Source organism: Dermochelys coriacea, chromosome 17, assembly GCF_009764565.3.
Source record: "Dermochelys coriacea isolate rDerCor1 chromosome 17, rDerCor1.pri.v4, whole genome shotgun sequence".
In the NCBI taxonomy this organism is placed as follows: Eukaryota; Metazoa; Chordata; order Testudines; family Dermochelyidae; genus Dermochelys; species Dermochelys coriacea.
In genome coordinates, this window is record NC_050084.1 from 8,573,092 (window position 1) to 8,599,054 (window position 25,963).

The 25,963-nt window shown below is 42.8% G+C and overlaps 1 protein-coding gene across 6 annotated transcripts in view; it reads left to right on the forward strand.

The window, feature by feature from the left end:
* CUEDC1 (CUE domain containing 1) overlaps positions 1-25,963 on the forward strand; it is a 115,203-nt gene that overhangs the window by 75,343 nt on the left and 13,897 nt on the right. For all 6 annotated transcript variants that reach the window (XM_038376038.2, XM_043499269.1, XM_043499271.1 and 3 more), the window contains 2 exons: positions 13,170-13,817; positions 19,875-20,002. In XM_038376038.2, coding sequence (XP_038231966.1) covers positions 13,527-13,817; positions 19,875-20,002 — 419 coding nt within the window. In that variant the 5' untranslated portion in view covers positions 13,170-13,526. The remainder of the gene's footprint in view (positions 1-13,169; positions 13,818-19,874; positions 20,003-25,963) is intronic.

Genomic DNA, 25,963 nt, shown 5'->3' on the forward strand with positions numbered 1-25,963 from the left:
AGGCTGAGAGATGGTGAAAATGAGCTGTCTCACTTCCCCGCCACTTCAGATGGCCTGCAGGGCCATCACAGATGCTTTCGCTCTGCGTTACTGAAGCTCTCATTCGTCAGCACATAGTGGCACTTAGAGTCGGATGCAAACAGCCCCAGGAGAATTGTTTGTTCTTTGGCGAGCTCGAAAAACTGGTTTCCCCAGCACTTTTAGACAATCCCATAATTGAGTATAATTTACCATTAGATTAATATCTCTCTACTGTTCACTAATGAGTCTGGTATATAGCTATCCCCCAACCGCAGCTTCTCTGCGATGCTAATGCTCTGGAGGGTTCATAGGTAATGTATAATTTGTCCTCACTGTTCCCTGAGTCAGCTGAACAGGCTGGATAAAGTGACCTCTAGGCCAGGTTCTTTACTGCCAAGTAGGGCATATCTGTGGGAGGAAGGGAGCGTCGGAGGCAGTGCTGTCTAATGATTAGCACTTGGGTATCTGGGAGCCAAGAGTCCTGGATTCCACTGCTATCTTTGTCACTGACTCTTTTAGTGGTGTAACCCCTGTGTGCTTTGCTTTCTCTGCCTGTAAAATAGGGATATAATTAAAGTTTGTAAAGAATTTTTGAGGTCCTCAAATGACTGCACAATAGGTAGATAAGTGTTACAATCCTGACGTTACAAATGGGGAGCCTGAGGCATAGAGAAGCTAAGGCTGAGGTTTATTAGTGGGATTAATTTTAATGGGATTTGGGTGTCCAAATCCCCTAAGGTGAATTTTAAAATTTCAGCCCAGATGACTGGTCCATGGTGAGACAGTGGAACAGAACTCGGGAGTTCTGACTTTCAGTACCTAGCTCTAGCTACGAGGCCAAATAATATCACACCATATGATTTTCTGCATCACAGACTGAAGCATTGAGTACCTAAAAAGTCCACTTTCTGCTTCTGAATGTTGCCATTGAAGTTGTAAAAACCTATACTGCTTATTGCATGTTGTTTTCCAGCTGTTCAGCGAGTGTGTTTTTTCTTTTATTCGTTCCATTATTTTACATGAGAAAGCAGTTAGACAGGCTGGTAACGGACAAAAGCACTCATCTTTACTTTTTGGAAAATCAGCATAACCTTTGCCTTTCTCTAACCTCCTGGCATCTCCCCAGTGCTTCATTGACTTTACAAAAATAATCATCAGTAGTGCAGTAATTCTAACAATCTCTGATTCCTGTCATCCAGTCTAGCTGGTTTATGTTCAATATTTCCAAGTATTCCTTTACCGTACTTGCTCCTTAACAAGAAATATAAAGAAGACTGTCAACAAACAGAATATGAAGAAATACCCCAAAAATAACTATTGATAAAGGTAAAGATCTCATCTACCTCATAGAGGGTTTATTGTGAGTTTAAATTAATCCATGTCTGTAAAGTGGTTTTAAATTCTCTGATAACAGGTAATGTTGAAGTGCACGGGCTAATAAAGATAGATATTTTAATGTATTTACAGTAAGTCAACCACGATTGTCATCACTGCAAATTGTGTTCCTTTACATATGTAAATTTAGGGGCACATGAGGGAAAAGGCACAGATCTGTGATCAAAATGTATCATCTCTGCTCTGTCTAATACTTCTTTTCAAAGACATACTGACAGACTGAAACAGACTTCACAGCAAACTTTTTCCAAACTACAGTGTATTGTGCCCTCCATGGTTTTGGAAATAGCTGAACACCGCAATCCCTTAATGTTGTTTAAAGCAAGATATGCTGTGGAGCCTTGTTGACGTATAGCATAATATTGTGCACATACCTAATTTTTAAAATTTTCTGACCAGAAGCTTTCAATTATTCAGTTTGTTACTGCACTTAGAGAGGCTATGCACTATAATTTTAGATGAATTGTCCCAGTCTTCCCTATCATGTTGAGTAACAGCTACCTTGGAAAGGAATTACTGATATTGGAACAAGCTGACTTGATCTCTTGCTGACATGGTGCCTGATTTTGAGTAGTGCTGAGGACCCAACTGAAATCAATGGTGTCTTTGGGCACTTGGAATATTGAGCCTGTGTTCTTCACGTGTAAAGCAACATACTAGGATGCTTTCAGGCCCCTCCCAGAGGGTGACATTCACCCCTGTGCAGAGGGCCAGTGCAAGAGTTAGGCACAAATTAAACCATCAAAAAAGGGTGCATGGGCTTTGAGCTAGGTCTATGACCATGGTAGATTTCACCCACATGGAAAGGGAAGACCCATCTAAAGTAAAATTAGACTGTAAGCACCTCTGAGCAGGGACCTCTGGCACAATGTAAATAATTTATCTGAGCACGATAGTATTAGGCAGGCAGCAATTCTTAGATTCTAGGGCCAGAAAGGACCATTGTTGTCATCTAGTCTGACCTCTTGTATAGCACAGGCCATGGAAGTTCCCCCAAATAATTCCCCCCTGCAATATAATACAAGTTAGAGAGTAGTGAGTAGGGTTTGTTTTATCCTACCTCTATTTACTAAATAACCTTTTACAGTTGCATCAGGCATAACATCTTTTAAACAAGGCTAAACCTCATAACTTACTGTTTTTTTTTAAAAGGATACTAAATTAGATGCCCCTATATGACAAAGACAGATAATATCAACTGGCTTTGTTTAAGATACATTATTTAAAGTAAAGAGTTTACCACTGGGCCCCTTTTTACAGAAACAAGCTCATAAAGAAAATTTTAAAAAAATTCAGAAAAGGTGCTTCTCTTTAAGCGTATGCTACAGTATCATTGACTGCACTGGAACTTAAACATGTGCTTAAGCTCCCTTCCTGAACAAGAATGCTTTCCTAAACTGGGGGCTAAATACTGAAGTGAATGGGAGTTGTATCCTAGTAAGGAATGTGTAAATCCTGAGGTCTCAGTCCTACAAGTTGTTCCATGTGGGCAGACTGTGACCACAAATGTTGGGATCAGAGATTGAGTAAGGACATGGGATTTGGCCCAGTGTATGAAGACACTTATATGGCAAGCAATTTACTATATTCTCAGCAGTGGCTACTGTGGTCTGAATGTACCTTCAAGTGACATATTCATATGTATTTTGCCATGGAGTATAAAGCAAGCTGTAGATTTCCCTTGTTGTCCAAAGAGCAGACTAACACCCAATCAATGGAGGTCGCTTGCTCTTTCTTTGTGTGGTTCTAGGTGCTTAAAATTCCACTTGTCCTGTAGGATGAATTCCATTGACATTGAATTCTGGTAAGCAAGCAACCAAAAAAGACACCCTTTTTTATAGAATGTTTGGACTATTGAGGTTCTAAGGCTGTAGCAATTGCATTTTTGTCTTTACAAAGCTGTTCTTTATACTAAGCTGCCATGTTTTTGAATGGCTTTCTTTGTGTCTCATGGGGTGATCAGAATAGTACACAAGATCCCCTGCAGAATTCCCACAGTTTGACCACAAATGTCACTAGGGTCATCGCTAGATTCCTGTAGTTCCCTGGTCAGAGGTTAGTAATCAATTCATGAAGAAGAGACTTCTGCCAATTCAGTTTTTTTCTGAGGTGGGTTTAAAGAGACTCTGTTATTACTTTTTCCCTTCTTTCACCAGCATCAGGAAAGCATAATGACGATGTGTTGGTTTATAATGTGAGTTGACATGATACCATCAGCCTAGTACGTGGGAGCAGCAATGAGATATTTTGTTGTTGTTTGACTTGAGAGATCAAAGTATTTGTTTAAAAAAAAAAAAGGAGTACTTGTGGCACCTTAGAGACTAACAAATTTATTTGAGCATAAGCTTTCTTGAGCTACAGCTCACTTCATCATGAAAGCTTATGCTCAAATAAATTTGTTAGTCTCTAAGGTGCCACAAGTACTCCTTTTCTTTTTGTGAATACAGACCAACACTGCTGCTACTCTGAAACCTGTCAAAGTATTTGTAGCGCTCTGTGTAGTTACTACATCATAGCTGATATCCTGGCTCGCCACTGCTTTTATTTCTCTTTAGTATTCATTACTTTTGGAAACATCTGTAATAGGTATTTTTATCTAATCAGCACATTAGGTTTTCTGGACTGCACTCAATCTCCCTTAGCAACTGTCTTGGTAGTTTAAAATAAAATGTAAGTGTGAAGGGGGCCAGGGGTCAGAATGAAACACTGAAAATGTATGTTTCCTCACTGGTTACCACAGTTTCTCTGACAAAGGAATTCCACTCTCTTACAATTATGCACCATGGTACTTTGCTGTTTTCTGGAGTCGGATAATTAGATGGTGAAGCAGGACAGGCCTCTTAGTAACTGCTACATGTTCAACAGGTTAACAACCAAACACGTAGGCCTGGGTTCTGTCGACAGTTACCTGACTTAATGCCTTTGAACGAACAAGGGGAAAGAAATATGGTCTAGTGGCTAATGCAAGGAAATGGAAGACCTAAGGGCTGGGTTTTATTCCTGGCTCTGCCCGAGGTCACACAGCAAGTCTATATCAAGTCCCTTAAACTTTTTGCCTCAGTTTCCCCATATGCAAAATATTTGAGATGTAATGCTTGTCAGTTGTCAAGCCCTTTTCAGTTTTTGGGTAGAAGTTGCAAAGTATAGGCTAAGGCCTCTAAGATGCTGAGTGGCTCTTAACTCTCAATGAAATTAACATCAGGATCTCTCTGTTCTCTGCCATGAAGCCTAGAAAAAAACTTGACAACAGTTAAACTGCTAGTGTATCATGCTGACAATATTGTTGCATTGTTTCCTTCTCAGACTATTTGTATGAATCTGTTGTCTCTTGTACTATTTACATTGTTTGGTGTTTGGGGCAGAGACTGTCTTTTTGTTCTGTGTTTGTAGCACAATGGGGTCCTGGTTCATTATTAATAATAAATAGGCAGTCAGAATTTTAGGCCCCAGTTCTGCAATTTGATCAGTGTGGGTGCAGGGATGCTCCTACATGGTTCTAGTTGCAGGATTTCGGCCTTGGTTTGGAAAGGCAACAAATTAGTTTAGGTTGGATTTAGGGCAACAGTCTGAGGAGAGATTAACCATAAAAAAAATAAAATCCAAACAGGGACCTTCCTTCTCAAAGAACTAGTGGAAAAGTGTCCTATATATACAGCAGAAACCAGCAACAAAACCAAAATGCTCTTGTTTTTGTAGTGTAGGTGGAAGATTAATTGATAATTCTGATGGAATGTGAGAAATGAAAAAATCCCAGTATGGTAAATTCAAAAAGCAGGAGGAATTCCAGCAGAGGAATACATTTGTGAAATGTCACAGTTAACATATGTCTGGCTTTATCATTTGCCCAGTAATAAGTGCTTTCCCATGTAGAAAAGTTTGTTTGCAGTAAGCACATCTCTCTTCAAAGACCTGTGCAGGATACAGCTCATATTGCTCAAGGCTAGGTGCTTTGGTGTGAGACTCAGTAAACATTGGCTGAACTATCAGACACGGTTTGTACTGCTTTCTGCACTGATGACTGGAACAACTTTACAACAAAACAGCCTTCTTACTTTCCCTGCATGAACCCTGATTTTCAGAGCCCTGCCGTTAACTTGCTATATTGGGCCAAAACTCAGGGAAAGTTTGTTCAGGGTAGTTTAGGGAGGGCGGGTTGGTTGGGAGCAGAACTTGATTGAGTAGTAATGTGATACAGGAAGTTCTACTGATTCCTCATGAGTTATATTGGCACCGCCTTGTCCTTTCATATTATGTTTGGAGAGAGGCAAGGGACCCGGAGCTGGGAGATCCGGGTTCTGTTTCCAGCATTGTCATTGGGCAAGTCCCTTTCCCCCTCTATGCTTCCGCTTCCCCATTTGTACAATGGGAATGAGTTATACGATAATTTATTTTATTACTGTTACTATGTAGCGTGTTGGATGGATTGTTGGCAATTCTGTTTACAGTGACCTGAGGCTACCAGCAGACAAGGTTACTGCCCGCTTTCCCACTCGCCTTGTCCCTACACACTGACTGCCAGCTGAGTGGGAACCCACAACTCCCTACAACCACCAACCTTGGAGAGATAGAAGTATTGCATTTGTCAATGGATGCCAAAGAGAGCAAGGCCCCCACTATCCAGAATCCTGTGTTGGAAAATATGTCATTCCCCCCAGTATGGATTGTGTCACACAACTCCAGGGCTAGATGTCAAGGCCAGGCCGAAGGTGGCGAACATGCACTGGTCAGTTATCAAGCTGTGATAAGGAGACGTCATGGAGTCAGGGTCGAGCCAAGTGAGGGTATTAGGAAGTCGGGGTCAGGCACTGAGTTGCAGGCAGGAGACCTGTAATGGAATTGGGGTTGAGCCAGGTCGGGATACCAGGAAGTCAGGGTCAGGCACCAGGTTACAGACAGGAAGCAAGTAGTGGAGTTGGGGACGAACTGGGGTCAGGAGCCAGAGTCTAAGGTTCATGGTAATGCAGAGTCTGGAGCCAGAAGCGGGTAGTCTTCATAATTGCTCAGACAGCTCCTATAATGATTTCCTGGCTTATATACCGGCATGGGTCAATCAGTGGGCTGCAAGGGGGCTGCCAAGGCTCCACTAGGTGGAACTTCCTGCAGTATTTAGCTTTACAGGGTCACCCAGCAGAAACCCAGCATGAGCTCCAAATGGCAATGTGTAAGTGTTGGTGGCCCAGAACCACAATGATCTCAGGTTCTAGTCCCACAGGTGCTTACACTAGAGCAGCGGTTCTCAAACTTTAGCAATGTGAGGATCCCCATTTTGATTTAAAATTTTTCAGGGTCCTCCAAGCCCCTCCGCTCAGCCCTAGGCACTCCACCCATTTCCCCAAGTCCTTTCCCCACCACTTCCTGCTCCCCACTCCCTCCATCTGCACTCCCTCTGTCACTTGCTCTCTCCCACCTTCACTCACTTTCACTAGGCTGGGGCAGGGGGTTGGGATGCAGGTTGGGGGGCAGGGTACAGGCTCTGGGAGGGAATTTGGGTGTGGGAGGGGGCGTGGGCTCTGGCTGGGCAACGCTTACCTTGAGCAGCTCCCGAAAGCAACTGGCATAGCTCTCTGGCGGCAGCTCCTAGGCGGGGGGGGGGCAGGGGCAGGGGATCTCCACGCGCTGCCCCTGCCTGCAAGCACTGCCCCCGCCGCTCCCATTGGCTGGAAACTGCAGCCAATGGGAGCTGCAGAATTGGCATTCAGGGTGGGGACAGCCTGCTGAGACCCCCTGCACCAGGAGCCACAGGGATATGCCGGCCGCTTCCAGGAGCGGCACAGGACCCACTGTGTGGCTGGACTTTTAGTGCCTAAAATCTCCCAGTTTGGCTTCAGTAGCCTCTGGGAGATAGAGGGAATGGGAGGAGTTGAGGGAGGGAGAGGGAGGAGTTGATCAGTGGGGCCTGTGGACCCCTTGGAGTACCTCGGGCACCCCTGGGGTCCGCAGACCCCAGTTTGAGAAACGCTGCATTAGAGCCTTCCTTATGCTGCATGTTCTAATGTCCTGTCTATGCTGCAAACATAGCTGAATTGAAGGAACCATTTACCGCGTGGTGGTTAATGGTGCAGGGCTGTGCATATTTGCGGAATCAGTTCAAACGTGGTTCAATCCAATCTGCGTTGCAGTACAAAACCATATGTAATTGTACCGGAGGACAACCATGCAGCAGTGCCCCCCTCCCCTCCCCAAACATGGCTGCTGTTGTAGTGTAGACGTATTTTCATTTGGAACCATGTTTACATTGAGTTTATGCATGGCTCCCTAATGCAGTTAAGAGCTAGTGGAGATGGGGCACAGAGTGTATGATTGTGCTAGGATTAGGCGTTCATCTGAGGAGGGGGTGGATGAACCCTTATAAACAAAGATCCCATTTTTTCATTGAGGAGGAAGGATAATCTTATGGCTGAGGCACTGGACTGTGCCTCCCAAAAGGGTTCAATACTGTGCTCTGCCACAGACTTCTTAAGTGATTTTGGGCCCGACATTTAATCTCGTGCCTCCTGTTCCTTAACTGTAAAATGGGAACAGTGCTATTCCTGACCCCCACTCCCTCTTTGTCTTGTTCATTTAGGTCACAGAGTAGCAGCCATGTTAGTCTGTATTCGCAAAAAAGAAAGGCAGTACTTGTGGCACCTTAGAGACTAACAAATTTATTTGAGCCTAAGCTTTCGTGAGCTACAGCATCCGATGAAGTGAGCTGTAGCTCACGAAAGCTTAGGCTCAAATAAATTTGTTAGTCTCTAAGGTGCCACAAGTACTCCCTTTCATTTAGGTCAGGTTCTCAATCTATTTACCCATTGTGGGCTGCATATGCAGCTTTCTATGTGTTATGTGGGCTGCATCCACGCAACGTATATACTACCTGTATGGCCCTGAGGATGTCTCGTGGGCCACAGCTGTTTACTGATTGGTCCGCAAGCCGCCTGCAGCCCGCAGGTTGAGAATCGCTGATTTAGATTGTGAACTCTTTGGAGCAGGGACAGCCTCTCAGTTTGTGTATATACAATGCCAAGCACAATGAGGCTCTATAGTCACTACTGTAATACAAATAATTAGGGTCGTAAAATGATTTAAAAAATTAACTGCGATTAATTACGATATTAAAAAAAATTAGGTCACAGTTTTAATTGCACTGTTAAACAATAATAGAATATGAATATTGTAAGTATTTTTGGATGTTTTTCTACCTTTTCAAAATATATTGATTTCAATTACAATGCAGAATACAAAATAAGACAGAAAAAAGGGGGACATGGGTGCACCCCAGAATACTTACTAAAGAGAGTGCTCCCATGAGGCATCAGTGACAGAACAGGGCATTGTTTTGAAAAGAGACTTCAAACAGAAGTGCAAAATTAAGTGCATCCGTCTAATGCTTCTGTGGGCTTAATACAGTTCCCTTGAGGGGTCTCTACTGCATTGTCATTGTTCTTTGCTTGGATACTGGGCTACTCTGTGCAGCCTATTAAATTGCTTAGAATAACTCAAGGTGTAAAAGCCTGCAGCTTTATTGCTAACATGAATTGGTTAGTATAAGGAACATAACTTTCATGCATAATACATATACATGATAATCAAACAATTATGCATGGGTGACTTAGGAGGTTATTGCTCTGCCTAATGTTTTGAATCTGATTACATGACGTTGCTAAGGTCCTTCTGACATTTTTATTTTAAAATAATTTGATTTGGGTTCTTTTGTAATTAAATATAATTTCTGGAACAGTTGTATTGAACTCTCCACGTGCCAATTAAGAAAAAGCCCTTGAAAATGTACATTATGGACCAAAATTGTCCTTGGTGTAAGTCTGTTAATCAGTGGAGTTAATCTAGAGATGAATTTTGCCCTGTCTCCAAATGAGAGGCAGGAGCTATATAATCTGTTTATGGTAGGGCTGTCAAGCAATTAGAATATTAATTGCAATTAATCGCGCAATTAATCATGCTGTTAAACAATAATAGAATGCTATTTATATACATATTTTTGGAGGTTTTCCACATTTTCAAATATACTGATTCAGTTACAACACAGAATACAAAATGTACATTGCTCACTTTGTTTGTTTTTATTGTAAATATTTGCACTGTAAAAATAAAAGAAATAGTATTTTTCAATTCACTTAATACAAATACTGTAGTGTAATCACTCTGTCATGAAAGTTGAACTTACAAAAAAAAAAAACCTGCATTCAAAAGTAAAACAATGTAAAACTTCAGCGCCTACAAGTCCACTCTGTCCTACTTCTTGTTCAGCCAATCGCTCGGACAACCAAGTTTTGTTTACATTTGCAGGAGATAATGCTGCCCACTTCTTGTTTACAGTGTAACCTGAAAGTGAGAAAGTGTAGTCTGTTCTCACTTTCAGGTGACGATGTAAATAAGCGGGCAGCTTTATCTTCCATAAATGTAAACTAATGTGTTTCTCTTAGTGAATGGCTGCACAAGAAGTAGAACAGAGTGGACTTGTAGGCACTGAAGTTTTAAATTGTTTTGTTTTTGAGTGCAGTTATGTAACAACAACAAAAATCTATGTTTGTAAGTTGCACTTTCACGATAGAGATTGCACTGCAGTACTTGTAGGAGGTGAATTGAAAAATACTATTTATTTTGTTTATCATTTTTATAGTGCAAATAAAAATAATATAAAGTGAGTACTGTACACTTTGTATTCTGCATTGTAATGGAAATCAATACATTTGAAAATGTAGAAAAGCATCTAAAATATTTAATAAATTGTAATTGTATTCTGTTTATTAGTGTGATTAAAACTGCGATTAATCGTGATTAATTTTTTTAAGTTAATCACATGAGTTAACTGCGATTAATTGACAGTCCTAGTTTATGTTTTAAAGTGAATTTCAATCTTGAATTTGGTGACTTTTCCCTATGTTTGATTTGTCATATTTGCAAGGTGTTTATCTGCTGTTTTGAAATTGTCAAAGTTGGTTTTACTTACTTTCTCTGTTTAGAGAGACACTTAATTATCTATAAATAATAACACTGCAATTGGAGATTTTGAATGGTTTTATTTAGATTGTAATTCTTTGGGATAGAAAATGCCGTCGTTTGTTCAGATGGTAAGCTTTTTGGGGCAGAGGCCATCTTTTTTTCTGTGTTTGTAGCACATCAGAATCCCGAGTCCATGACTGATTGGGGTTTCTGTGTGCTACTATAATATGAATGATTGGCTGCACAGTTGTTTTTTTTCTGGACACATTCTCTTGGAAGTTATCGCATTCCTTTGATTAGGGAATAGAGTACTTTTTTTTTTTTAAAGCATACTAACTTCCTCCTTAGAGCTGTTATTCTCATGAATTTCTAATGTATCAAGGAGGGATTTATTAAAGAGGAATTTATGCCAGAAGATAGATATGATGACTTGGAAAGGGGAGTAAAGCAATGTGTTATCCAAATTGTGGTGATGCCGGTTCCTTTTGCGGTTCTTGTTCTGAATGAGAACACTGAATTGCTCTTTCTCAGTAGCAAATCCAAGTGACTGACTGTTTTATACAAATGTTTGACAGTTTTAAAATCTCCCTCTGAAGCTCTCTGCAGATAACTGTGCTCATTTCCATAAGTGCCATATAAACATGTCTGCTTAGTCACTGTGAAATGTTAATAAATATTTGAAAATACAGTGTTGTGCTATTTAGGGAGAGTGTGTAGCTTAGTGGTTAGAACGGCATTGGAAGCCAGGACTTGACAGACACAAAAACACAATTGTGGTCCGCCTAGTCATGCTTTTCCTCCCAGCCTGTCAGGGTTCCTTCCCCACTCTGAACTTTAGGGTACAGATGTGGGGACCTGCATGAAAGATCCCCTAAACTTTATTCTTACCAGCTTAGGTTAAAAATTTCCCCAAGGTACAAACTTTGCCTTGTCCTTGAACAGTATGCTGCCACCACCAAGCGTTTTAAACAAAGAACAGGGAAAGAGACCACTTAGAGACGTCTTTCCCCAAAATATCCCCCCAAGCCCTTTCCTGGGGAGGCTTGAGAATAATGTCCTAACCAATTGGTTATAATATCATCAAAGACCCAAACCCCTGGATCTTGGAACAACAGAAAAATCAGCCAGGTTCTTAAAAGAAGGATTTTATTAAAAATAAAAGAAAGGTAAAAAATCATCTCTGTAAAATCAGGATGGAAAATACTTTATAGGGTATTCAGATTCAAAACACAGAGGATCCCCCTCTGGGCAAAACCTTAAAGTTACAGAAAACAGGAATAAATCTCCCTCTTAGCATGGAAAATTCAGATAAAACAAAAGATAAACTAATCTGCCTTGCCTGGCTTACCTATACTGGTTGCAATATTGGAGACTCAGATTAGGATGGGTTGGAGAAGATGGATTTCTGCCTGGCCTCTCTCAGTCCCAAGAGAGAACAACCACGTAAATAAAGAGCACAAACAAAAGCCTTCCCCTCCACCACCCAAGATTTGAAAGTATCTTGTCCCCTTATTGGTCCTTTGGGTCAGGTGCCAGCCAGATTAGCTGAGCTTCTTAACAGTTTACAGGTAACAGGATGTTGCCTCTGGCCAGGAGGGATTTTATAGCACTGGATACAGAAAGGTGGTTACTCTTCCCTTTATATTTATGACACAGCCTAGGAGGTAAAAGTATATTTCTCTGTCTACTGATGACCATTGTTGTATCTGTGTACCAGTTGTATTTCTTTGGCTGGAGAGTTGCGTCCAAAATTTTGGAAGACCCAGGCCCCATTTCCAGCTTTGTTCCACTCCTGCTTGGTACTTGAGATAAGTCTCCTTATTATCTGTACTTCATGTGGCTAAGGTAGAATGTAGTATTAGTGCATCAACTATGAGAGAGAGACCGAGAGACTTTTTCCATTGGACCATATGAACTGGAACCATAAACTCACTGAATATTAAATCTCACCAAATGAGGGTAAATCCATCCTCATCATCGTATCCACTCATTATATTCCACACCTGAACATACCCCCATATCTCAGTGTCTGTACTTTGACCCGTTAACCTTTTACCCCCAATTGGGGATATTGCAGATTATGTATTCCTTACGCCATCTGATCCTAAACCGAATTTTGCATCCCTTGATAATCTGTACCTTATTCCCTGAGAACCAGAAACTTCTACGCTTAAACTCTGTACCTTTTTTTTATTTTAACATCATATTAATAAAATTATTACATTAGTTTAATATATGCAGCGTCCTCTTCTATCCTGGGAACTATTTCCTGCCTTAGACCTTGTGACAGGCTAATAGGTAATTAACAGCTAATAAGAAAAAACAGTCTTTAGCAACTGTGACACTGTTTGTTAAGCTCCATGGCCTTGCTATTGGCCAAACAAAATAGACATACATAGTGTAAATGATCTATGTGTTCTGTGAATGGAGCTGGTCAGAACTGAAGGGTGTTTTTGTTTTATTTGTTTTTTTAAAGTGTGGTGTTTACTGGTAGAGGGTTGGAAACGCACCCATTTTCACTATTTTTTTTCTCCTTCCCACCCCCCGCTTATCTTTTTTAAAATCAAAATTTTGATCAGAAACATTCTTGATATTTTTTTGAAGTGTTTCATTTACTGAAAACCAGGTGCTTCACGCATTCTCTCTCTGTCAATGATTTCAAGATAATTTTTGACAAACTTCCAGAAATATTTAGAGGGAAGTCCACATCTTTCTACCAAAACCCCCTTCTTTCTATTAAAAAAAAAAAAAAAAAAAAAAAGTTTTCCCCACAGTTCTGTTCCAAGTGTGTTTTGTTTTGTTGTTCCCAGGTTACATTATGCTCCAGTGTCTCAGGAGGCTGTCGTGTTGCTGAAGACCCGTCCTGCACAGGACTCCAGTGGAGCACTGCTTGGAACCAGGCCCCTCCATGTTGGCACAGCAATCCCTGCTCTTCTACTGAGGCGTCCTGGATGTCTCCCCTTTGTGTGCTGGATTACTGGGCAGTAGTGCTAAAGGATGGCTATGTAGCTTCTTGACCACAAAGCCGACAGGGGGCACCCTCCCCTCCCACCTATTCTTCACCTAGGATTTACAGTCTCTCTCTCTCTCTCTCTCTCTTTTTTTTTTTTTTAATTTCTAAAGCAGGTTTTAAAAGATTAAACATTTTTCAAAAACAGCTCTCAAAAATGACAAGCCTGTTCCGGCGGAGCAGCAGCAATGGCAGCTCAAGGAACAGCTCTTCCGCCCAGGAACTCAACAACAGCCGGCCTGCCAGGCAGGTGCGACGGCTGGAGTTCAACCAGGCCATGGAGGATTTCAAGACTATGTTCCCTAATATGGATTATGACATTATTGAATGTGTTTTGAGGGCTAACAATGGAGCTGTGGACGCCACCATTGACCAGCTCTTACAGATGAATTTAGACGGCAGTGGTTATGATGACAGCTCGGACTCAGATGACAGTATTCCCCCAGAGGTAATGTTCATTACCCCCGCATCTTGCATGGGTTGGGGGCTTTGTTCACTGGCATCCAGGAAAAGGATTGGAGTTCTTGTCTATAGACAGGGACTATGTAGTTGGACTCCTGGGTTCTGTTATCAGCGTTTCTTGTGTGACCTGAGGCAAGTGATTTAGCCTCATTGTACTTCAGTTTCCCCACCTGTATAGTGATTATAATACTGTCCCGCTTTATAATGTGGTTTTATTTACCAGTGTTTTAAAACACTATGACATCCTCAGATGAAAGACACTGTATTCGGCTCCAATTCAGCAAAGCATTTGAGCACACACTTAACTTTTAAGCATGTGAGTAGTCCCACTGAAATCGTGTGCCTATGTGCAAATAGATTGACTTCACACACTTAAATTTCCAGTACAGTATAAATACAATGAAGTCAATAAGACTACTTGCATGCTTGACAATTATGTACATGTTCATGGAGCATTGCACTTCATTCTTTGAGGTGCATTCTCTCTCTCTCTCTCTCTCTCTCTCAAATTAATATATTTATATTTAGGAAGTGTCTGCTCATTCAAGAAATGTACATGTGTATATTATACTGGTATAATATCCAGACTGTATTAATTAAAGGGTTCTCTTTTCTTATGTCATATTTTACCTTCAGTGTATTCTGAATTTTTAGATTGTCCCTCAAGAGCTAGGTGGATTGGTAGTGGAATATAAATATATATATATTTTTTTAACCTTTGTGATTGGTTCAACTGCAGCTTGGATGGGTGATCACCAAAGCTGATTACGTTTGGCAGCCCTTGCATTGTTTATATGCCATGAGAAGGTGCAGTTAGAGTGCCTGGTCCAATAGCACTGGTGCTGAGAGCACGAAACATCACCATGGTTTGGCCCTACATTCGGAACTGAGTTAACTGAATCTTTGTCACTAAAGAGGAAGGAAGGAAGCAAGTCCTTTGAGTAAGAAGTAGTCATATTGCCTTAGTTTTCAGAGCAGAAGTGCACTAAAGAGTCTCAGCTTTGCAATGCTATTGTCACAGGAAATGTCAGCAACAAGTATTTAACACATTCTCTGTATTCAGTTCTGTGCTCTTTCATTTCCTCCTTCCTCATGTACCTTGAGATTAAAGAGTGGCTATGATCAGGATTTCTTTGTTGTAAGCAGGACAAATGCTTGATAAAGATCTGATAAAGAGAAGGCAAAACACTGAAGCAAAGTAACTAGGAACAGCATAGCTAATACTTAATGACCTAGAAGGAAGCCAAGATGGTGAAGTGAGGATGCATCTAAATGTTATGGGGGGGTCTAGTTTGCTCTTAATGCATGTTTACAGCTCTCCCTCCCCCCGTGTGGGCATGAAGTGTGTGAGTTCTCTGTTGCTCATTGTGTGTGTTTATATACCTTTCTCTGTGTCTTATTTACAGAGGATGTGAGTCTGTTACAGCCCCCAGTTATAGAGCCTGTCTCTTCACCTTGAGCTGTAGATACTCATGTTTCAGGTCTGGTTCAATCCATGGTGTCAGCCAAGATAGTGGCCATCACATGTACACATAAAGTCTCAGTTGGTGAGTTCCCTGTGCTGGGGCATAGCAAGCCATCCCTTTTCTATGTCTGCTGATAAGATAAACAGCAATATGTTCCTATGTCAATAATAAAAATGAAACAAAGTTAAAGTTCTGACTCCCAACACTTATTTTCTTTAACCTCTTAATAGAAAATGATGACACGAGTGCATGAGGGAGAGGATGGAGAAAGGAAATTCCATGGGGCATCCATTTAGTTTGTGTGATTAGCCAGAGTGAGCAGACTTCCAGTCCATAACTGGATGGATGGTGGGTGGGACACAGGGTATCAAGAGAAAATCAGAGATCTACTGAAACAAGAAGTGTTTATTGAAAAAGCTATTAACTGAAGATACAAACAGACTTCCACACAGCTTGAGTTCCAGCTTTGTCTACTTTGTTTACCAGGGAACATGCTCCATCTGGAACTTTGTGCAAGCACACAGACACATCTAGTGGCCTTCATATGTTTACTTCCAGTTATACTATCAAAACATATGGTGAGGTGCAGAAACTATGGTGAAGTAGTTTAAGAAGGAATTCTCTGGGTCTGCATGCACTAGAACCCTCATATCAGAGTGGAAATTGTGCATGTAACTCTGACTCATTGAAATGAAAAGTTACTCTGCAAACAAGTAACTTTTTAAGGCATGTTGAGTGGCAAAATGCAAAGGCATGGGGCTGGAAAGTTCAGTTGCTTTTCAAAGAGGCTGTTTTTGTGTTGCACTTTCTGATGGTGTAACCACTCACTCTATTTTGATGAACTTTGTCTCATAGGAACAAAAAGTAGGAAGAAAAGAACAGTTGGTGGGTGGGTAGGAAGAGTCAGAGCAGAGAGTTCTACCTGCAAAAGCTGACAAGGGCAGATTTTGTGTCAGGCTTAGCAAAGTGGGCAGCTGGAAACTGGCTTCAGATTACAAGAGGCTCTTCGACTATTTATGGATTAAAAACAACCTGACAAGACAAAGATTTCTAAGAAGAGAATTGTGGCTTCCAACATCAAGGCAATGGGACCTTGCAGGTGCTGGGGGTCTAATTTCCTCTAATAGGAGTCATGCAATCAGGAGGGAGCTGTATTTTTGTGACTTGCACCTAGATCCTTGTTAACCATATCATTCTGTATGCTATAGGTATCATGCGCATCCTCCTCCTCCTCCTTTCCTTACTCCTCTTGCCTCCAGTTGCATTGTGCCTGCATCAGGTATCAAGAAAGCAGGCTATGTTCTGCAAATTGTCTACTTTTAAAAAGAAAATGTTCTCATTCTTGGATTCTTCTTCATCTTGGTCTTTCCAGTGATTCCCCTATTGGGTCACCTGGGATGTTGCCCCACACAGAAAAAATATCTAAGTAAAATAAATGTCCCTGCCTTTTGTTCACAGTTACCCTTGGATCTTCCGGATGAAGTCCATTGGGGAAACCCTAGAACATGGACTGTTTCCAGCCGGGGCCTCCAAAGCCAGAGGGCACACGCACTTCAGTGAACAGGCTAGTAGCAAGAGCCAAAGCCTGGGGAGCACTTTTAAAAGTGCCCTTTCTGAGTGCATGTGCCCCTGAGAAGAATTGCAGAGGATTATATACCTAAGATTTGCACCTGGAGCTGCCACTGGTGCACATTCACTTCCCCCCTCCCAAGGAACCGCATAGACATCTAATGACATGATGTGTCATGGTGATATTTATAGCAAAGTAACATTGACAAGTGATTAAAGCAGGGGACTGGGAATTAATGCTCCTACATGCTTTCTTAGCTCTGCTACTGACATCATTGTGTGACCTTGAGCAAATCATTTAGGCCCAGATATTGAAAGGCATTCCTGTGCCCTGTGTTCAGATGACTAACTGATTAAGGGGTTTAGATCTCATTTTCAAAAGGGCTTTGGACACTTAGGAGCCAAAATCCCTTTGACAGTCAATGGGCCTCTTACTTACCTACTTCACATGGAGAAGTTGGAAGACTCAATTAATGCTAGTTTGGCAATATAAGATCCTCTAATGTAAAGTGCTATAAAAGTGCAAATTGTTTATTAACAGTCCAGGACTCCTCCTCATACCCACTGATATTACATGGCAATTTGCTGGTGAGCAAAGTGTATTTCTTTTTGTAGCTAATTTTGTGGTTGAAATTAGCGCCTGTGAAAGGGAAGGTCTTATACCTTTAGCCCTGTCCCAAGCATGGAGCAAGCAGGCACTGTTCAGACTTTTCTCCTACATACTTCAGCCAGTGCCCCTCAGTGCAGCAGTAGTGCTTCAGCGAAGATGCTACATATGCTGATGGGATGGCTTCTCCTGCTGCCTTAGGAACTGCACCTCCCCAAGAGGTGCTAGTGCTGCCTACATCAGGGGTTAGATCGGTTTAACTGGATTGTCCACACACCTGAGCAACATAGTTATACCAACCTCATTTCCTAGTGTAGACTAGGCCTTAGCGTATGTCTGTACTACTATGTCTGCACAGCAGCTACACTGCTGTAGCGTTGTAGTGTAGACACTAAAGTGATGGAATGAGCTTTTCTTTTGCTATAGCAAATCCACCCTCTTGAGAGACAGTCAGTTGGATGGAAGAATTCTTCTGTCAGCCTAGCAGTGTCTGTTCTGGCGCTTAGGTTGGCTTAACTATGTCTCTCAGGGATGTGAATTTTTCACACCCCTGAGCCATGTAATTAGGTTGACCTACATTTTAGGCATAGAGGAGCCTCACATTCTGTAGCTTGTTCTGCTCTAAAGGAGCACTAAATGAACTAAGTCATTAGCACCCAGTAACTGTTTAAGAGCCATTCCCAGGTGCATGTTAGTTGTCAACGTATGCAGTGCTCTGGGTTTTGTAAAGTAGGTCAGGCAATGGGTCAGTCTAGAGGCCAATCAGTAAAATATGCAAGAAGTTCAGAAGCAGGTTTCAGTTTGATTAGTGAGGCAGGCACATATTCGAGTGCACGGTTCAAACAGTGAAGTATGCAGCTAGATCAGTTTGTTTTAAAAGGCACTTGAGGTCGAGCCAAAACCCCACTGAGTCAGAGGAAAGACTTCCATTGACTTCAGCCAGCTTTGGATCAGGCCCTTTGTGAAGTCTGTTCGTGGAGGGCATTGTGGGGATGGGAACCGAGATGCCTAGTCTTCAGTGGCAGCTCATAAGTGATATCGCTGCTGGTGAGAGATACAGAAAGCTAGAATCAAATTAAAGACACAGTCATCGGAAGCATCTACTTTTAGAGGAGGTCAAGAAGCAGCTCCTTGCCTGGTCATGTTCCTCCCCAGAGAGATTACAGAGGAGCTGAGCACCTAACAGAGAAAAATAAGCCTGTGTTTAAAATCAATTCAGTGCACTGTGGCCACATTGCGGGGTCTGTGTTCCCAGTGCAGGACTGCACATGCAGGGCAATGCAAAGGTGTGGAGAACGCGTTTACCTCCACGCCATTCGGGGTGTGAACTGCAGACTCTTCCTACTCTGTGAGGAGAGGGAGTTATAAGAGAGAGAGAGAAAGGTGACACCAGGAGTGACTGCACTTTGCAGCACGGAAGGTCACAGTCAGCAGCCTGCCAGGAGTTGCCATGCCAACTGCTCCATCCTGGAAGGCGCTCACTTTTCTCATAGAAGTCAGAAGTTGCTGAGGGAGGGATTTTTTTTTTTTCCAAAAATCACTTAAGCGTGCAAACTTCATTGTCTTTCAGTGGCACTGGTGTGCCTAAGTAGCTGAGGTGCTTTTGAGAATCCAACCCTGAGTGCTTAGCACCTTTCAAGATTGGGACCCTGGTTTGTGCAGGAATTGTTGCACACTCTTAAAAACCAAAATGAAATGCACCCGCCGTACCTGCTGGTGCTTGTACAGTTTCTGCCTTGCTTGTTTAATTTCACCAGTGATAAATACTGTAACCGATCAGCTGAGGCCCAGTGTCCTGGTGTCTTATTACAACAAGTGTGATGGGAGAGATGTTATCCCCGCCCCTTCCTTTCAGGGAGGAGAGATGATGTGTATTCAGCTAGCCATTTTTCCACTAGGTGGTCAAGTTGTCTCTGATAACTACAAGTTTCCCACCCACTGATTTATTACAGGTTTCTGAGTGGTAGCTGTGTTAGTCTGTATCAGCAAAAACAATGAGGAGTCCTTGTGGCACCTTAGAGACTAACACATTTATTTCACTCCATGCATCTGATGAAGTGGGTTTTAGCCCATGAAAGCTTATGCCCAAATAAATGTGTTAGTCTCTAAGGTGCCACAAGGACTCCTCATGATTTATTACAGTGTGTCTTAAAGAGATGCTGCTGGGTTTGGCAGCCCCCACATTAGCCAGATGTAAAATATGTGATGGGCTTGATTCTGGTCCCATGTTAACATTACACCAGTGCAGCTCCATGGACATCCATAGAGTTGCTCCTGATTTACACCTGTATATATGAGAGGAGAGGATCGGGTCTCCCTAGGCATGTCTTGCATTGTCCAGGCTCTCCTCTGCTGACCCGTGACTGGTCTCTTATTTTCTCTCCATCATTTATTTGTGTAGATTTTGGAGCGGACGCTGGAACCGGACAGTTCGGATGAAGAGCCTCCTCCCGTCTACTCGCCCCCTGCCTATGATATGCATGTCTTTGACCGGCAGTATCCAGAAGCTCCACCAAGCCCCCCTCCCAGGTAAGAGCCACAGCGTAGAGTCCACCCTGCATGAGTCCGCTGCCTTGCAGGAAATAGCCAGGAGCAAGCTTGTTCTGGGTTACCGTAATGGGGAGCCACTAGTGTTGGGGTCACGCTCTGAATCTCTGAAAGGACGCACTGTTGGGGTGGAGCAAGTGCATTTCAAGATGTTTATCTCACTGCCTATAGTTTCCTTTTACAGACTAGAGTGGATTTGTTTCCTTAACAAAAGGTTTTGTCTCCCACCTATATCCGAGTGTGCTTGGGAATACCAGGCTGTGCATGCTGGCTTGCTGATATAGGGATAGTTGAGAGGGCTGGACTACATAGGCTGGAGCATTGCTGAGCTTGAAATGGTAGGGAATCAAACCCACAGGAATTCCAGTTCATAAAAATGAAGCAAGCTAGTAGGTAACAGAAACACCAGGCTGCTTTCTTTTGGGGCTAGTGATGATGTTGTGTACGCTGCCTTGTGGAGGAGACACTGGTGGCTAAGAGAAGCATGAAGCACTAGTGATGGGGCTTCTGACAGCTCCAGGAACCTTGCTGCCTCAGTGGAGGTGTTTGACAGGAGAGCAAAAATTGGAACCATTTATATTTTGAGTCTGATCTTTGCAGGAGGAGCAGGATGAGTCTGGATCTAAATCGCACCAGACGCAAAATCAAAACCCGGATGAGCAAAGTTTTCAGTGCAATTGCAGCACAAAATTTTTCACCCTTCCTATAGTCACAGTAGGTTTTAATGGCATGTTCCACCAGAAAGAGTGAAAGACTGTCCTGCAGCCTATCCCCTAGAAAGCTTAGCATGAATGGAAAAGAGCCATCCTTTCTCCTGTGTTGCTAATTAGATGGGCTTGCACACCATTCAATACACTGTCCTTGCTGCTGTCTGTCATATATTCTATTTCACCATATTGCTTTGGCCAGAGGTTGAGTGTTTTTGAAAGGCAGATGGCCAGACACATTCCGAGGCTGCACAAATGGTGCTTTGCTGCGTTTTGGCTGGCCTCTTGTGGGATTGGCTGGTGAGAGTTAATTAGGATTGGGTGAAATAAAGCCAGAGGGGATGAATGAAGATCACAGCTGGGTGAAAATGTCTGCAAGGCTCTAGAAACACAACAGCTGAAAGGCCCAGAAAATAACTCATGGGCTGAATGGAATGTCAAAAATTAGTTAAAAGAGGTGAGCTGTTGTTTCATCTAAACAACAGCAGGTGGTTTCTCTCATTGAGCCTATTGCTTTTCATCATTGAAAACAAAGAGATTTTATAGTCAGAAAATGTAGAGTAACAGAGATGGTGGCTATAGAAATAGCACATATGTCCTTAAATGTAGACAGCTCACTGCATTCCTCAGGCACTAAAGCCAGACTTCATTCATTGTTCAGTATGTCCTAGCAATCAGTTGTCACGTACTCAGAAGTAAAACTCGACCATAACCTGACATGCCATGCTCCCTGGGAACACCCGAAAATTAAGATCTCTTCCTGGACCACCTTGATGAGAAAACTATTGGGAACCTCCTGTGGAGCTGACCCTTTGGTCCTTTATACATCTGTCCCTGGTGTTTGCTCCAACTGAAAACTGCTCTATGGTTCGGGGTGAAGCTGCCACGCTTAGGTTGTTGACACGGAGCTGAATTTGGCCACTTGTATTATTAGTGGCTGCTTGAATTATACTCCAGTCTGTTTCAGAGTAGCAGCCGTGTTAGTCTGTATTCGCAAAAAGAAAAGGATCCAATGTAGCTCACGAAAGCTTATGCTCAAATAAATTTGTTAGTCTCTAAGGTACCACAAGTACTCCTTTTCTTTTTACTCCAGTCTGTGTTAGTGCACATTCTGGCAGACCTTTGACAAGATGCCATGACTGTCAAGTCTGCTTGGAGAGCTGTGACAGGTGAAAATCAACCTATTACATTTCTGGTTGACTGATGCCCCATTTTCAAACAGGAAACAACTTGCAGTGCCAACTCCAAGATCTGCTTACATTCAGGGGAGGAATCCCTCTCCTGCAGATGGTGTGTGAGACAGTGGCTGATGTCTTGACACTCCTTTGCTAAAGCAGCTCACCCACTGCTCTAGAGGAGTACCATGTGTGGATGGTTAGTACCACCAGGCAGCTGAAAACTAGGTTCTTACAGAATCGGTGGGAGAAAGTCTCTAACACACTGAGTAAATTCAGGAGTCCATTGCACCTGCCTCTTTGTCCACTCAATCGTAGATCATGGACCAGCCTCAACAGGATACGCTCTGGCTCATCCAGAGTAGCTGCAACCATATACAGGCACGGATTTCCTCCATGTGCTGGGACTGTGGAGCAGTGTTGCAGACAGTAACTCATGTGGTGGAAGTGTGCCCAACCCAACATCTGGAGGGTGGTTTACCCCTTGCCTTCTGTGATACAGAGGCTATGCTTTGCTTATGAACCTGGACATTGAGCTCTGTCATCTGCACATGAGGGGAGGAGGAACAATCGCTAAATTGTACTGTGGATTAGACGAGCTTAAAATGAACGGGCCAGTAGGTATGTCCAAGTTGTAATAGTTATCCACTGACCTAGTAGATGTGGTGGAATCAAAAGTGCTAAATGGTGTAATGAGCCCTATACTGCTGAGAGCTCATTGAGATTTTCCTTTAGCTCGGCTGGAAAAGGCCTAGACTTCTGGAGCAAGAGGATCCAAATTTTATTCCTTTTGTTGCTGTGATGTTCTGAGTGGCTACAGAATGTGTATCACTGTGACGATTGGGGAGTTCCAGTTGGCCTGGGATTTGATACATTTTCATAGAGCGTAAGGCCAGAAGGGACCATTAGATCATCTGAATATCACAGGCCATAAAACTTCATACAGTTACCCCTGCATTGAACCCAGTAACTTTGCTTGGCTAAAGCCTATCTTCCAAAAGGCATCCAGTCTTGATCTGAAGACTCAATCCACCACTTTCCTTGGTAGTTTGTTCAAACTTACTGCTAAAAGTGGCCTGTTTTCTAACTGAAATTTGTCTGGCTTCCACTTCCAGCTGTTGTTTCTTGTTCTGCCTTTCTGACCTGGATGAAAAAGCCCTTTTGTAGCTGGTATTTCTCCCTGTGAAGACACTTAAATATATATTACATTTGTTGGTGTCTTTTCTGTCTCTAGTTTCCATTAGTCTGTGATATACTAACAGGCTATTCAGTGCATCTAGGCGAGAAAAGCTTATTTTCCCCCATAACGCATAATATTGATATATGTGTGCATGCATATGTGTGTGTGTGTGTGTGTGTGTGTGTGTGTGTGTATATATATAATGTGTGTGTGTGTGTGTGTATGTATATATATATATATATATATATATATATATATATAATCAGATATCTTATCAGTGCAACCACACAACTGTTTGCTATATACTGTAACCCTGAAATCGCCTTGTGGGGATACCAGTGGCTATCCTCCTGACGTTCTGCGTAGAGGTGCCAACACATTACTGACCTGAGGGCAGCCTTGACAATTGGCAGAGAGCCTGAGGGCTGCGTCTGGTTTTTACAAAAAGGATTTATCCAGCTACGCTCATCTTTCACTGTGAAGGCGGCATGGGGCACTCTGTTTTTGACTCAGCATTGTGTACTGGGATCTGTAGTTGGGTTGGCCACTTCTCTGCTGATTCCATAAGATCTGTAGTTGCTAAGGAGGCTGGCTTAAGAGAAGCAGGCTACTCTAGAGAGTGTGGCTGTGGAGAGTCAAGTGATGCAATTCACTGATGTAGAATTGTCCTGGGGGTGGAGGGAGAAATGTGCTCTCCCTGTTCCTTTAATCAAACCCAAACACCATATGATTCTTCTCCAGCTGATTTCTGCTGTCCCTGCGGTGCCTCTGCAGGATGGGTACAGTCAGAGTTTGAAAGGGAAGTTCCAAAGTGGGAGTTGCCTGGAGAAAGAGGCTTTTATTTGTTTCCTTCACCGTGTGTAAGTGGTAATGAAGACATTAACATTCACACGCAGTCATCATTGCCTCCTGCCACCTCCGCTGACTTTTATGCTTCGCTGCAAGCCCTGAAAATAAAATCCACAGCTCCTAAGCTCTTAGAGAAAGCAATATGTTCTCTCCACGTCAGCACAAAATCTGCCAGAATGGAGCTCCCCACCTCCCGCCTCATCCCTTCTGCCCCCTGCCAGCTTTGTGCCTTCTTTCGAGCTTCCCTGTACTCCTCTCAATTAACGTACACCAGGCCCCCGCTGCCCCTCCAGCTTCAAACACCTCCTGGAAACCTGATAACTAAGAGCATCCAGACTCCGCTCTGCGTTTGTTCTCAGCATTCTGCCTGCCTCTCGGTGCCTGTGGGTTGTTAGCTCTTCAGGACGAGGATTCAGTTCTTTGAGCAGTGCATCTTGCTTTGTGTAAAGTACCTTGTATGCTGACTTTGACAGATAAATAATAACTTCTCCTGGGAGGCTTTTAATTGGGGAAATCCTTGACACAGAGGCCAAGCCTGTCCCACATATGGTGAGATTTGGAGGGAGAGGGGGAGATGAAGATCCCAGAAGAAACCCCCTCCTCCAGAAAATGCAAAATAAAAGAAGCCAATTTCAAACTCCCAGAAATGCAGGCAGCCCCACTCTAGCAGTGGGTTCAATTAGGCTGAGGAATAGCCTCCCCAAGGAAATGGGGTCCAGTGCTCAGGGCATTTAAAACTAAGCAAGATAAAGCATTAGGAAATGTGGGACAGTCCTGGCCGTGGTGACCTAATGGGTCTCTTCTGTGTTTGCGTTCTGTGATTCTGGGGAATGCTCTGACAAACAGCCCCATCAGAACTCCAGAAAGAATTGACCAGTGCAAATGAAAGTGTTAACAAACTGATAGGCAAGAAATGGCTGAGCAGGAAGTCCCCTTTCACATTATCTGAGTATGGCTATAGGGGAAGATGGAAGAAGTGGTGAGCAAGGCATGGCCTGTGCATCCAGAATGTGATAAAGGGCTGAGAATACAGGCTACCCATGTACCTAGACTGCCTGCCATCCGCATACAGCGCTGATAGTGATGCCTAGGGTGCTGTCGATTCACATTCATAGGTTCCATTTGAAGCCTGTGGTGTTCACTCATTGCTAAAGCAGACAGATTTGACATGCAAAAGAGTCTGCTGCAACTTCCAGCCTTACAAAGCAATCTGGTGGTAGGGTTAGCGCAGAGCAGGTCAAAGGACTTCTTGGTTAGTGATGTGCCTTCTGCTCTGTAGTGGCCGTTACAACATTGCAGGGGTCACTTCCCTTTGGTTCTTGAACTTCACCCTCTGGCCGAATCTAACAGCCAACAGTTACTCCATCCTCTTTCAACTGGACTGAAGTGTACAAAACTTCACTTCATGTTACCCTTACAGGTTGCCACATCCAGTCATACCACTTGGCTTATCAAGTCTGGTATCCTGCCTCAACTCTGGCCCTATGCTTGAGGGTTTGAAGGAAGAAAACACCTCCATTCTTTTCTCTTCCTCCCCTCCGCAGAGGAACGGTCATGGGCAATTATGCAGTGCTGCACTTTGTGGGGTTGGGTGGGTGTGATTTACATAGTTAAGGCATAACTCTTGCAGTGTTGCCAACTCTCACAATATTTGGTGATTTTCTTAAGACCCCAGCTCCTGGTGTCATTATCTGAGAATCTTGAGTAACAAAACAAAGTGTGAATGTCCAGCAGAGGAAAGCCTGAAAAAATGATAACACCGAAAGGCTCAAAAACTCAATGGCAAATAAAAAGAACCCCAAATTAATTAGTTTAAAATTATTTTAAAGCCAAGCTTGTGATCTTTTGGGGGAAGGGGATGATGGCTGATGTGATTTTTTGAATGCTTGAGGTTGGCCCTCAGTTCCTATCAAGTCAGTGGGAATTGAGGGCACTCACATCTTGAGGAGCTGGGTTCTTAGAGTTTGCAGAGTGAGCCAGAATGCAGAAATGATTGCTTTCTCATCTCAGTGTCTTTTTTCCCTGGCCTACA